The sequence below is a fragment of the Gorilla gorilla genome, chromosome 3 (genome assembly GCF_029281585.2).
Source record: "Gorilla gorilla gorilla isolate KB3781 chromosome 3, NHGRI_mGorGor1-v2.1_pri, whole genome shotgun sequence".
Classification (NCBI taxonomy): Eukaryota; Metazoa; Chordata; class Mammalia; order Primates; family Hominidae; genus Gorilla; species Gorilla gorilla.
In genome coordinates, this window is record NC_073227.2 from 99181972 (window position 1) to 99197072 (window position 15101).

Sequence of the window (15101 nt, forward strand, 5' to 3'; positions counted from 1 at the left end):
GTTCTCCTGAAAAGAAAGCTGAACATTCATCTATAAATCAAGAAAATCGCACTGCAAACCCTATCAAGAACGGTAAAACAAGTCCAGCATCTAAAGATCAGCGGACTGGAAAGAAAACCTCAGTACAGGGTCAAGTGCAAAAGGGGAATGATGAATCTGAAAGTGATTTTGAATCAGATCCCCCTTCTCCTAAGAGCAGTGAAGAGGAAGAGCAAGATGATGAAGAAGTTCTTCAGGGGGAACAAGGAGATTTTAATGATGATGATACTGAACCAGAAAATCTGGGTCATAGGCCTCTCCTCATGGATTCTGAAGATGAGGAAGAAGAGGAGAAACATAGCTCTGATTCTGATTATGAGCAGGCTAAAGCAAAGTACAGTGACATGAGCTCTGTCTACAGAGACAGATCTGGCAGTGGACCAACCCAAGATCTTAATACAATACTCCTCACCTCAGCCCAATTATCCTCTGATGTTGCGGTGGAGACTCCCAAACAGGAGTTTGATGTATTTGGCGCTGTCCCCTTCTTTGCAGTGCGTGCTCAACAGCCCCAGCAAGAAAAGAATGAAAAGAACCTCCCTCAACACAGGTTTCCTGCTGCAGGACTGGAGCAGGAGGAATTTGATGTATTCACAAAGGCGCCTTTTAGCAAGAAGGTGAATGTACAAGAATGCCATGCGGTGGGGCCTGAGGCACATACTATCCCTGGTTATCCCAAAAGTGTAGATGTATTTGGCTCCACTCCATTTCAGCCCTTCCTCACAACAAGTAAAAGTGAAAGCAATGAGGACCTTTTTGGGCTTGTGCCCTTTGATGAAATAACGGGGAGCCAGCAGCAAAAAGTCAAACAGCGCAGCTTACAGAAACTGTCCTCTCGCCAAAGGCGCACAAAGCAGGATATGTCCAAAAGTAATGGGAAGCGGCATCATGGCACGCCAACTAGCACAAAGAAGACTTTGAAGCCTACCTATCGCACTCCAGAGAGGGCTCGCAGGCACAAAAAAGTGGGCCGCCGAGACTCTCAAAGTAGCAATGAATTTTTAACCATCTCAGACTCCAAGGAGAACATTAGTGTTGCACTGACTGATGGGAAAGATAGGGGGAATGTCTTACAACCTGAGGAGAGCCTGTTGGACCCCTTCGGTGCCAAGCCCTTCCATTCTCCAGACCTGTCATGGCACCCTCCACATCAGGGCCTGAGCGACATCCGTGCTGATCACAATACTGTCCTACCAGGGCGGCCAAGACAAAATTCACTACATGGGTCATTCCATAGTGCAGATGTATTGAAAATGGATGATTTTGGTGCCGTGCCCTTTACAGAACTTGTGGTGCAAAGCATCACTCCACATCAGTCCCAACAGTCCCAACCAGTCGAATTAGACCCATTTGGTGCTGCTCCATTTCCTTCTAAACAGTAGATACTTCTGATGGATTCTTGGCATTAACTCCTGTTTCAAAAAAGTGTGAATAGTTTTATGAATTTGAAAGAAAATTTGGTAGCTCTTTATATCATTCATTCTTAAAGATCAGTCAGAATAGGTGATTTCTAAATAAACCAAATAGAAAAATGAAGTATCTCTACAGGGTAGTAACTTGATTCCTCTTCAGGAGAAAAGGGAGCTAAATTGCAAGCTCTAACTAAGGGTTTCTGCTACTGACATCACAACACAGAAATGCAAGTGTGGTACTTCCAGTGAAAGCACATGGCACCTTTCTAGGTGTGTAGCCACTGAGAAGGGACAGTGAAACTCTTATTTTTGATATCAGAATGTCATTTTTATGTGCATATCCCTAAAATTAGGGTTATTTCTACATACACTAGTTACACTTGTGAATTTTTTTAAGGTCTCTTTTAATTTCCAGACAGTTAAAAACAATCTAGTTCTCTTAAAGCATTAGAAAGTTATTATCTGGAGAGTGCAGAGATTTCAGTCCATACACCTTTCTCCACAAAGCAGAGCCAGAAGTAACTGACTATTGTGCCTAAAACTGTTTCATTTTTAAAAACAAGTGCCATTAAAATGGAATATCTAATGATAAGCATATGAAATATGTAATTAGCTCAATTTAACTATTCCACAATTTACATATTCCAAAACAATGTTATACATGATAAATATATATAATTTGTGTCAGTTAAAACAAATTAAAAAAATGGACTATCGCACGGAAGCCTAGAACAAAAATATGAAGAGAAATATCTGACATTTGTAAAGAAATTATAAGAAGAAAAAAATGATACAGAATAGAAAACATTCACTACTTTAGAAATACTTTATGCATGGCTTCTTGCCCCAAACTTTTATTGTGATGGCCCTAATAAAGCAGATTATTGGAAAAATTGGAGTGAGGACAAGGGTTGTATAAAAATTTTATTTTATGAAGAAAATATGTAGCGGAAACTGAATTTTCAAGACATTTACAATGTGAAATCATGTTGCATTTAATAATGTACTTTATTAGCAACTTCACCAAATATTCCCCAAGTCATAAGCAACAATTATTTTTATTAGGTTTGGGGGATGGAGTAGTTTTAATAAAGTGCACAGAACAGTGACACCCACAAAGCCTTATATAAAGGCAGGATTCATGCATCCTGCTGCAAGTACCTCTGCACTAATATACCAGATCCTAAAATGCATATAAGGTGGACTAGCATCTTAATTCTGCTAGTTGATTGTGTCTTTACTGAAAAGAACCCAGCTACCAATTTGCCTTTTTTTACACCACAAATCCTAATTAGAAACTTGAGGTTTTATAGAAATCATTTAATGATAGAGATTACATATGTGAATTAATGTGAATATAGTATCTGTGCTTCCTGTGTCTATGACTATTTTAAGATATAATTGTGCTGCGCTATCAGATTAACATTTGGAAGTTTCTAGAACGGTTAATGCTATTTACAGAAAGGAGTGGAAACTCATCAACTGGCACTCTCTTTGATTTTTATATTTTAAATTAACTCTCTTCGATCTCAAAGTATATTTTACGAGTAATTTTATTAGGAATCTCTTAATTATAGTGCCCCAATGGGATAAGCTATTTGCCTATTTTCACAGTTCTGAACTTGGAAAGAAGCAAAGTATATGTAACTAAACCACATATTTGTCTTTTTATTGCTTTTTCCCTTCTTTTATATGCTAAATCAAATATAGATTTGTGGATAGGGAAGCAATACGTGAATCACAATGTAGCAGAGGCAGACCAAGCATTACATTATTATTTAGAGCTGGACTGCACCAATTACTTGTCCTCGTGCCAAAGGCAAATATGTTTGCACCTTTTTTTTTTTTTTCTGATTCTCAGGTTGATTAATACTGCTAATGCAAATGCTCAAGTAGATGTTTAAAAACTTTACAAAATAGATTCAAGTGATACTTTTAAAAGTGAAGAGTTGATGATTACACATAGTAAATTCATGAACTACAGTAGGTTTGTATCAAACAATTTTTTTAAATGAAAATCTGTTGAGGTGTACACAATATGCTTCTTGATTGTATTAGTCCTCGGTCTCTGCTAGACCTCATGAGTTTCATCATTTAGAAAAGGGGTAGAGGATGAACTAATGTCTCCTTCAGATGTAAACATGAAATACCTAGAGTTTTACTCGCTTTTCAATACACTGAATAATTTTAAATGATTCTGACACTGATGTAGACCCTTTGACTTATAAATTCTGAGGAAACAACTGACAGCATAAAATATTTACATTCTTATAACACAGCACAGTGACTTTCTTCTTTCAAGATTGTAGCTCAGAGAAAAGATACAGGATTCAATTGGGGGTTCAATAGGATAGAAATGGAGAGATTCCTTTGTGTTGTAGTAGAGGCATTTTCCTAAGGAGTATAGATTTATACTTTGCATTTTCATTCATCATCCCCCAGAATCATGGTCAAGGTGTAGGTCACTCCACACAGCCGATGCTCAGGTTATTCCCTTGTGAGAATTATGAGAATAAAGCTCCCAACATATGTGAAAGTGCTTAACACAGTACCTGGCACACAGCACTCAATAAAAGTTTGGCTCTATTATGGGATGGTTCAATTCTGGTTTAAGGAAGGAAGAAAGGTTATATATATGTACCACTAAGCAAATATATATATATATATATATATACATATATATATATATATATATATATATATATATATTTGGGTTTTTTTTCCCTAATATTATTTGGGTGTCCCCTGTGCTTCTTTAGGATATAGTTATAACTAAACCTGTTATACTTGAACATCACTAAGAGAAGTAAATTATTATGAAGCTAGCAAAAATCTTGAGGCCAAAGTTGTTTCTTAACAGCTTTAATAATGCTTGTTGATTTTGAATAATCCTTTAAAAAGTGGACCATTTGCTTATTTTAATATCACGTCAGTAAAATGTTAGTATTAAAAAGATCAGCTTTTTATCGCATTGAAGAATGTATCTGCTAAGACACAAAAATTGCATGGTAAGTATATTAGGTGGAGGAGGAAAGGTTGTAGGCCGGATGAAAATTTAACTGACTAGAACATTTATTCAGGAGTGTAATTATTTTCCCTTACCCCAATCCCTGTGTACGTGTTGGGTATAGTTATGACATTATCCGGATTTGCAAATAGACACAACTTTCAGTCTTACCCTGTTTATTGTTTAAGAGTGATAGACTGTTGTCCTCTTGCTGGTGGAAAATCTAAGGTGGAGCCCACTCTTCTATGCTGAAGTTCACCAGGCAGAGCAGTTTTCTTACAAGTCAGCTACTCTGCTTGGTTTATTTTAGGTTTTGGTACTTCACGTAAGCACTGTTAGAAGGTACAAGTGTATTAATATCACTAGTTTTGAGGAGTTTGGGTACATTTGTTTTTAATATATTTAGAATGTGCAGTAAACTTTTTTCTCATTTTTTTTTCTTTTTAGCAAACTTGTTATTTTAGGTCCAATTATTGAGCTGACAGTCTACTGTGAGAATGAGATGACATATCTACTGTGAGAATACCATAAATGATGAATAGTTTATTTGAGAACTTTTATACTCAGTGGTGTTTTATATATTAAGATAAAAATATGTACACACATGCATGTCACATCTCTCTACTGTGGAGTTAATGTGAATTTTTAAAAAATGGAATTGCAACCACAATCATATCTAAGAGAACATTCACTCCTAGTGAGGGTTTACAAAAGCTACTAAGAGAATAAGGTAGATGATAATGCAAAGGGTCATGATTTGGGGTTATTTTTGTTTTATTTTAAAATTTATAGTGCTACTTTTGAAAGAATTGTTTTTATGACTATGCTCTTTTTGTGATTGAAAAGTCATCTAATAGAAGCTGTATAGAAGCTACTTTTTAATTGCTGGCAAACAGCTTTAAGTGCACTTTCTTTGATTACACTTCCATTTTTTGTTAAACTTGAATTTTCTGAAGCCTTTTATGTACCACTAAGCAAATAACTTTAACCTTTAAATAAAGCAAATTTACATCTTTATTGTATTTCTACTTGTTACAAAACATACTTGCTAAAGTAACTTCAGTCCTCAAATATAGCTGGGAAACAGTTATGAGATAGACTCAGTCTCCCCCTCCCACCCCTTTTCCCCTGCCATATCTAATTAAGCACTAACTGATTTTATTACTTTATTGCCTTTACACTGCTTATTCTTTTTGACTGAATTCTGTCCCTGATTCACTGTTTTGTTTGAAATTTAAAGTTATTTTCTTACTGTATTTATCATACCTGTTTTAATCTGTTTTCTTTAAATGCAATAAATCCCAAATGGATTGCATATTCTTTATAATCAGTGACTTTGGAGTTTTTCATTATTTGTCTTATTATGACTTTTGGATGTAAACTTCTATTCAAATTCAGTTATTTCATTCACACCACAAACATTAAGCACCTATTATGTAGCAGCTAGTGGAATAGAAAAGTTGGTAAGATTAGATCCCTATTCTTAAGGAGCTCAGAGTTTACAATTTAGGTAAGAAAACCCATTTGACTTAAGAGTTTTTGCCACAAGAACACTTAATAGCAGGACTTTTTCAGTGAGTCATAATTACTGATACTCAAGAGTGATGACAGTAAGGCAAAAACAATATTGTGTAGTGCCTTCTGAATAACTTATTTTACAGCTTCCACATTATAAATTTTTAAAAATCTTTAAAACTGATAACATCTTTGGTTGAATTAATACTGGTTATTTGGCTAAATAACATTGTAATCCTCAATTATATCAGAAAAGAGGCTATGACACATTAAAGAGAAAACCTATTTATTGGATTGATGGACTAAGCTTGGCATCAAGGTTATAATATGTATTATTCCACAAACTGGAGTCTTTAGATTGGTAGCCTGTGGAAAGGTTCATCCTATTTTTATGAATGAACTTTTTCTGAAGTTGTAACATTTATCTAAAGTTATGTGAAAAAGGGGTCTTTGTATCTTTTTAATGAAAATGAATGGTACAAAGCAAAATAACACAAATGATTAGAAAAGTTCTATTAACAAAGAATAGTTTGCAGTGTATTACTGCTCAAATTCAGTTATAGTTAACTTATTTGAGATGAATATATGCTGCAATTTGAGCTATTTATTTTGGATAATGAATACCTACCTTTTTAAGGAAGCCCAGGTCAAGCATCATATGTAACATGTAGTTAATATTCTCATATTGAAAGGTTGAGCTTGTATTTGTTTTTACATATTAAATGAGATGGTTCAGATGGTTGCCACAATTGAGATTATGTGCAGGTTAGGTAGTATTATTTTGATCTCAGATTTTATAGAGCAGGACTAGAACTTTGGTGGCTGTTCGTTTCAGCCCTCTTAAGGATGGAGGTTAATTTTTCACAAGAAACCCCCTACTGCTATTTACCTCTCCCTTCCAAAAATGTTTTCTAAAGGGTAGTTTCAGTTCTGGATCATTATCTCATTACACTACTTGGGAATTCTGGTACAAAATTTCAGAGGACTGTATTTACACCTCTTCAGTGTAAACACAGTTATTGTGATAATGCACACAGAAGGTATTTCTACCCCTTCTCTAATAGGTGAGCTGATTCTTTACACACTTGGGCAGAAGTAGAATTCCCAGGAATGATGATTTAGAGTGGACAGGGACCTAATGCAGCAAAGCAACCAGCAGGAATTCACAGGAATAGGCTTTGCCCCTTGACATTTAATACAGGGCAAAGTATTATCTAGTAGGTACCTGCCAAATGGAGAGTTGTACAGTTTTACGGAAGTCAATCACAATCTTCAAATCGGATATTCTGTCCAGGTGGGATGCCATAAGATGTGACAGACATTCCCTGAATCTTCGTTCCTGATTCTAAAATATGATTTTAAAGCTGTTATGTATTACAAAGAATGACAAGCAGCAGTTAAAAATATTTAGTAAACCCAGTTTATTTACATAATACATATTTTGTCATCATGCAGCTTACTGAATTGCAGTTAGTGTAATAACAAAAAAAGACAAGCACTGTCTTGCTATTTGAAAATGGCTTAATATAGAAAGATAATTGTTTCTTAAATGAGTTAACCACAACCATATAGATTGCTAGACAATTTAAAACAGCCATAGATAATTTTAAAATGTAAAATCTGTAGGCAAAAAGCTTTTATAGTTCACACATTGGTAAAATTAAAACCAGTCTTTTTTAGTAATGAAACTGGATAGTATATTTTAATCTTACTTTAATCTATAAAAACAAAAATAAATATACATCATTACAAGGCTCAGATTTGTAGACAACTTTAAAATATTTTTTAATGTTAACAATGTCTTCAAAATTTTACCAGTAGTGCTGTGCACACAGTAGGTGGTCATTAAATGCTGACTGACATACAGAAGTGTTTCTAGTTAACAGCAATCCATATTCATTCATTCCCTATTTTATGATAAATACATCATAGCAGTGAAAAAATGAGAGGATAACTTTCTTACAATATTTAACATTTTCATACAGAGTTGAAATGTTTACATGGAATAATTTTCCCTACAGAAAGACCTGTACACCCTTTAAATTCAAAGAAACACTGATTTAAAAACACAGTATACTCTTTTCATGTTATTAATTCAAATGGCAAGTATGTATTCATATACTAATACAGGGATTGCAAAAATTGAAATGATTCAATGTTTTTTTATTTTGAGAAAGTTTTATAATAAAAATGGCTCCACACCTAAAATAATGATTTTCCCCTCATTTTTAACTTAAGTATAACTACTCAGTGTCTTTTGTTTGGCCAAAATGACAAAATATCTATTTAAAGGCAATAAAATCATGTAAGCCAATAAGGGATGTTCTAGGAGAAATATATCCTACTACTGTTGCACCAAAATCTTCTATCACTTAACATATGGATCAAAATTTTAATCTTATAAGGTAAAACAGCCATTTTCAAAGCAGCCTTCCATCATAATGATGGGTAAGACACGGTATTCCTTTACCGAGCCTCCTGGGGGGAAATTCTCTTTGCTGAGATACTATACTAGCATGGGGAATTTATATTCCAAAAACGCTACACTGGAAAAGAAACACAACATTTTACTGATGTATTAACTGAGGCACATTAAAGTGACTTTCCAAGTATCATATGCACAAAAGGCATTTTGGGAATAAGCTTCATCATCAATTAACATTTTTTCGGATATTCAGTAATTTTACTGTTCTGAAAACACACCAGTATTTAAAACAGCTCATGTCAACTCATTAAGAAACTTGGGTAATATTTTATACTCCAATAAACAATGTAAGTTTTTATGAATGTCTGCTTTAAGGGATTTAACTAATGCATATGAAAGACCAAAGAATAAGAGGGCTACAATGTATGATAGGGCAGTGAGTTCTATTTTTTAAGTATATACAATAAAAAGAAAGTTTAATGCTTCAGGCTCAAATATTAAGTGTTTATCAAGATTCTGAGTTATCAATGCAGTGCTAACACATGCAGAAACCGAGGACCAGAGCACAGGTGAATAAGATTATTATCAAATGGGGCATCTGCATGACTTTGTTCTAAGGCTTAAGGTTCATTTCAGGGTCAAGATAGGGCTATTTAGATTCTATGGCCTTGAAAGTAGCACCCATAATGCTGGGAACCCCCACCACTGGGATATTCAGGACTACAAATTCAGAGAGTTGAAAGCTCTGGAATTTTGGGATCAAAAACCTGTAATCCACTCACAAGAATTCAGTTATTATATGGAATTAAATAATATCTGGAATTAAAATATTTAGGTGGCTAATGACTATATTATTTGACCACATAATTTGTTGTCTAATCTTGTACTTAGTTTCTAATGTGATTCTTATCTGACAGAAAATGAGAAGTTCTTTTCCTCTTCTCAACCCTTCTCTCAACTTACTGCAGAAGTTTAAAGCTTTTGTTCTGGAAAACTAAAATATCTAATGTTCTTAGGGAGAGAAGAACCTATAGCTAAAGGATATAATATCTGAAGTGCCAGTTTCTCACAAATCATTTTAGTGATTATTTAAATCTAGTGATTTTAGTGATTATTTAAAATCACTATCCTAGCTTGCATTAAGCATAGGCTGAAACAACACTTGCCTTGATTAGGCACTTAAACTTGACAATTAACTGAAAATAATTAAGCACATAAGATGACTCCATTTTCTAATGGAGATGAGCCCTTCCTAAGGAAATTAAGCTGGTGCTAAGTAAAATGAATCCTATTTCAACACTAGTTTCCCAATCATCGTTGTTATTCAGATGCTTCTTATGATTGCCAACTAATTTTCACTTTCTGTACAAGCAGCAAATTAGTAGTTTTAAGGATTTTGTAAAGCAGTTATTACTACAGATCCTTAAGTATACTTTTTTTCCCATTTTTATAAAGCATTACTCATATTAAAAAGGAAAAAGGGAAAACTAATGGGAATCTTAGAAATAGTGGGGTATACAATTCCCCATTATATATTGCTTAACAACTGAATTCACCAGGTGGCCATACCTAATTCACAAATGTGAAACATAGTCAGGACAAGGTTTGCTATGTCTGTACTGCATGACATACACTGTTGACTGATGCCACCAATATAACATCACTACTGCAAGGATATGCCATATTTGGTGGCTTGATCCGAGGTAGTTTAGTTGTCCTGGAAAGAAGGTAGAAAGAAAATAATATTGATTTCAATATGTTGACATTAAAGGAAAAATATATTTCTTGGAAGTATAGCTTAGCAGAAAAATGTTCATAGTCTCAGAGTGCCTAGAGACCAACTGGAAGCTCCAAACGTTTTTAGAAATGGATCAATTCATATTTGGGTCTAATTTTAAGGTTTTATTTATTAAGTACACAGGTAAACTTTAGAAATGCTATTCCAAGTGTGTTTTCAAAATCTAACTTAATTTCAGGAATCTGACCTTATGCCTCCCACATCTCAACTCACATTTGACGGACTGAACAACAACAAAAAATTATTGAGAGAGGCAAAAGAAACCAGATGTTAAAAATCATGGGGTGATTTAGGTATAAATCCGCGAGAAGCAGATATACTGCTGGGTTTAGATATAAACCTATTAGAAGCACTTTTTATTTCAAGCAGGTGTGCAAAGAAAAAGTGCTGACCTGAATTCTGTGCTCTCTAACTAATGGAATAATCTGCAGGATGTAATTAGTAATGGATTAATTAACTAAGGTTGTTTAGTTCATATACAACTTAAGAGAACAATTTAATCTCTTTGTGGCCAAATGTTAAATTCTAAGAAGATTAAACAATTAACATACGGAAAACTTCTTGATCTCTCTCAGTAAATAAAATACACAGCTATAATAATTTCAGTGTAAATAACATACTCATGGTGCTTCTATGGTCATATAATGTAAATATTCTCTAACCTCTCTTTTTTCTTACCAATCAGTACAGTACATAGATTTTAAAGTGTATGTCAACAAGATTCTTAGCCTTTTTTGTACCATGGACTCCTCTGGCAGTCTAGTGAAGCCTACAGACCCATTTTTTTAAAAACAAAACACAGAGGATTACAACAAATATTGATTATCTAATACAACTATCAGAGATCCACTCAATTCCATCCATGGACACCTTGGGGACCCTTGGACCCATCAAATGCCACTGTGTTGTGTATACATTTTTAAACATTCAACCTGAGCTGAATGAAAGCTTTTAGTTTAAAATTTATTTTATTTCCCAGTGGCCAGGTCATACATGAGGACTTGCCAGAGATAGTTTCTAAGGCATTTATACATGAACATTTGAGACTATCACTTTTCACTGTAAAGACTTTTAATTTTTTAGTTTCCATATCTCCACTGCTCTCATGTACCCAAACTCAATATGTTCTGCTACATAGGGCACATTTTATGTCAAGTGTGTCTTGGGGAAGGTTAAGTTACAATAAGTTTGATTGCTTATATATGTCCTATATTAAACAATTGGTAACTCCTGATCTGAATATTTTAAGGCCTAAAACCCACTATGGTCATAATCACATAGAGAATTTTCATGGTTTAGTGTTCTACTTGTCTTATTATAAAGAAAATACAGAATTTTAAAAAGAATTATTAATAAAGTGATACAAAAATATATTTTACCAGAACTGTTTTCTGTAATTCTGGCCCTGCCTGGAAGATGGGTGGTCTTCAATTCAGTGGCATGTCCTAGATCTGTTCCCAAATCCTCATGTTTACAACTCAGGTTTTCCCTTGTATTTCCATTCTTATTTAAGGCTCAGTGGTGAAAAACCAAGTACGCAAAGGAATGCCTGAGGATCTGTGGGATGGATTGTTTAGGCCAGGGTTTCTCACCCTTTCTTCTTCCCCAACACACGTGACGAGTGGTACAATCCCTTCTCTGATTCACCGTGGAAGTGATTCTTAACCCAGGAAGAAGAGGGGATAAATTTGCAGTTTAGATTTAAACTGCTCCCTGACTTCTAGCTCTCCAAACTGAAAAAAAACATCAGTTTTATGTACTCTAAATGTTATTTCTGACCCATGCCAAAACTTACCTGGATTTGCATCACTTTGTCTCTTACTAAACCACATATTTCACTTATAAGACCAGGGCTGGGGGACATAGTAATAATTGCTGTCATTTATTCAGTCCCTACTAATTGCTAGAAACTTGGTTACATGATATGTGCATTTTCTCATCTAACCCTCATTAAACTGTGTTACATGCATTTTCTCATCTAATCCTTACCCTAACCCTGGAGGGAAAAAAAAAGTATTTCCATGTTTTAGATAGGAAAACTGGAGCTGAGAGCACTTAAGTAACTTACTTAGCTCACGTAACTAGAAAGTGGTTGATGTGGGTCTTGAACCCAAGCAGTCTGACTCCAGAGCTAAAGTTCTCAAACAAGCAAATACAGGTTTTGGAGACTGTTGTTCACTCCACCCAGTGTCCTCTTAGTTATTTTCCATCTGAAAATATTTTCTTTGGAATGAAGAACAAAAAAATCTATTGGCTTGTGTATCTTGGAAACACAAAGACTCTTAACTTTCACTATTTTCTTCCTAGTGCTGGGTGCCAGGAAGCCTCAAGCCAACTTTGTCACCATTATCTATTTTATAGACCCTTTTGATGTACATATTGTGAAGTGATCCTACATCTCACTTCTTTTCACTATCTTTTTCTGGAAACATAAAGACTCTTAACTTTCACCATTTTCTTCCTAGTGCTGGGTGCCAGGAAGCCTAAAGCCAGCTTTGTCACCTTTATCTTTTTTATAGACCCCTTCGATGTACATATGGTGAAGTGATCCTACACCTCACTTCTTTTCACTATCTTTTTTTTTTATTATTATACTTTAAGTTCTAGGGTACATGTACACAACGTGCAGGTTTGTTACATATGTATACAAGTGCCATGTTGGTGTGCTGCACCCATTAACTCGTCGTTTACATTTTCTTACTGTCCTTTGCTTATTTCTTGCTTTATATATCTCTGCATATATAAATTACTTTTAAAGAACCAGCTGGCATATACAGAAGTGAATGGTAGTTGACGGTGTTCTACTTTTTAAAAGAAATAGTGCTTGGGAGTCAGAAGACTCAAAGTCTAATGTCAGCTTTGTCACTAGTTCATAACCATAAAACAGTGACAACGCCACCTACTGGACTCAACTCACATGATCAGGATGAAAGGAAAAGTGAAAGCCCTTTGAAAGTTTTAGGTAACATTTGGAAAGAGAGGAATCATTTCCATAATCAATAATATTAAAAAATAAAACTAAGTTTTGATGCTCTGATGCATATACCTTGGGCATATATTTAGACTAACAATACAAAACTGCTATAAAAGAGATACCTACCTGGAAAGTACCGCTCTGGGACTTTGGAAATGTAGAATAGGAAAGCAAGAAGAGCAATCATATACATCACAATTACACGGGGTGCAAAGTCCTGAAAAGCAGAACATGTTTTTTTACAGATCTTCCTACTGTTACTGAACTCTAAATTTAATTATGAATCTAATAGTGGGATTTAAGATTGTTAAATCTGAACTGTTTTGCAGACTGTCTCCAATAATCGAAACCTTGTCCTCATATGCAGGAAGCAGCCTGCAAGAATGGAGCACAGAGAATGCTCTAACGGTCAGGCTCCTAAAGGGGCTAGAGCTTTAACATGCTGAAGTTCCTAAGGGCACCCAACTCCATCTACAATGTAGGTATATGGGTAGAATGCATATGGAAATGGAGTTGGCAGGTAAATAAGCAAAGACACTGAAGACCACGAACTCATGGCTGGAAAAGACCTAAGGGGTCTCCCCAGACAGAAATCTGTTCCAGTATCCCAGATAAATGGTCCTCTTGAATACTACTATATGAAGCACTTTGTCTCACTGCTGACACAGTATTGAGAAGACTTTCCTGGCCCTGAGAAAATCCAGCAAGCTATCCTTATACATATTGTTCCTAATACTGGTTATAAACCTAATTTAGCAAGAACTCATTTAAGAAATAAGGACAGGCTTGGTGCATGGCTCATGCCTGTAATCCTACCACTTTGGGAGGCTTTGGCAGAAGGATCGCTTGATGACAGGCGTTCAAAACTAGCCTGAGCAACACAGTAGGACCCCTCTCTCTACAATTATTATTATTTTTTAATTAGCTGAAGACAGGAGTTCAAAACTAGCCTGGGTAACATAGTAAGACACCTCTCTCTACAGTTGTTTTTTTTTTTTTTTAATTAGCTGGGCATGGTGGTGCACACCTATAGTCCTAACTACTTAGGAGGCTGAGGTGGGACGACTGCTTGAGCCGAGGAGTTTGAAGGCAATAGAGAGAGACTCTGTTTCAAAGAAATAAAAAATAAAGACAAATTTCTCCTTCCTCTTCAAATATGAGAATCATCATAGCCCTCCCTAACTCCTATATTTTTTAGATTAATCAAACTCAGATTTCTCAAACATTCTAGAACACAACTTGATCCTGCCTCCCAAGATTAACCCTTCCAGAACTTTTTAACTTTGTTAAAGTGCCTGTCTTTCCATCTTTTTAAAATAGAGCTTATCAAAGAATTTCTGTGAAAGTTTCCCTTTGCTTCCTCACCATAATGATCTCTGATCATATTAGGATTTCATCTTTGAAAACTATTATCTAAGCCATCTTTCCATTTTAAGATTTCTGAATACAAAAAAAAAATCCCTTTTTCTTAATTTCTCTAAAATTCACTGACTTAATGGGTGTTATTCTTTTTGTCATTATAAACTCAAAAGGAATGTGTTTATCAAATCCAAAAATTTTGGTCACTTCTGTATCAACAACCAATTATTCCAGCTGGAATTTATCTACAGTGGCAGTTCCCCATTTCATTTTCTTATTATAAAGGAATCAAAATTGTCAGAAAGATGTTTTCACAGATAGGAGGATTACTGATGTTCCTCATCATTACTGTCTCACCTTTCTCCCAATATCCTAATTTATGAAGACATCATCACCCTTGTCCTCACATTGGCCAAGTAGCCAGATTATATCACTCAATTCACTCTGTCACAGAACTTCCTTTCTTTTCAGCTGTACACCCAACTGTTTTCCACTATGCTGCTGCCAACTTCATGCAAATAAATGTAGGCCCACTAATGGTCCCTCCTCTTCTAATAAAATCTGATTCTTTT

General features: G+C 35.0%; 2 protein-coding genes across 10 annotated transcripts in view; one reads left to right on the forward strand and one right to left on the reverse strand.

Annotated features, from left to right (window-relative positions):
- The window catches only part of BMP2K (BMP2 inducible kinase), a 143703-nt gene extending 137918 nt beyond the window's left edge, over positions 1-5785 (forward strand). For both annotated transcript variants that reach the window (XM_019025578.4, XM_055385136.2), the window contains one exon: positions 1-5785. In XM_019025578.4, coding sequence (XP_018881123.4) covers positions 1-1421 — 1421 coding nt within the window. In that variant the 3' untranslated portion in view covers positions 1422-5785.
- Positions 1265-15101, reverse strand: part of PAQR3 (progestin and adipoQ receptor family member 3) — a 27544-nt gene continuing 13707 nt past the window's right edge. For 3 of the 8 annotated variants that reach the window (XM_031010159.3, XM_004038873.5, XM_063705355.1), the window contains 2 exons: positions 13297-13387; positions 7378-10115 (listed from right to left, as the gene is read on the reverse strand). In XM_031010159.3, the coding sequence (XP_030866019.1) occupies positions 9973-10115; positions 13297-13387 (234 nt within the window). In that variant the 3' untranslated portion in view covers positions 7378-9972. Of the gene's footprint in view, positions 1452-7198; positions 7319-7377; positions 10116-11575; positions 11857-12264; positions 12420-13296; positions 13388-15101 lie in introns of those variants that run through there. The other 5 variants (XR_008679198.2, XM_055385140.2, XM_055385137.1 and 2 more) reach the window with 5 other exon arrangements.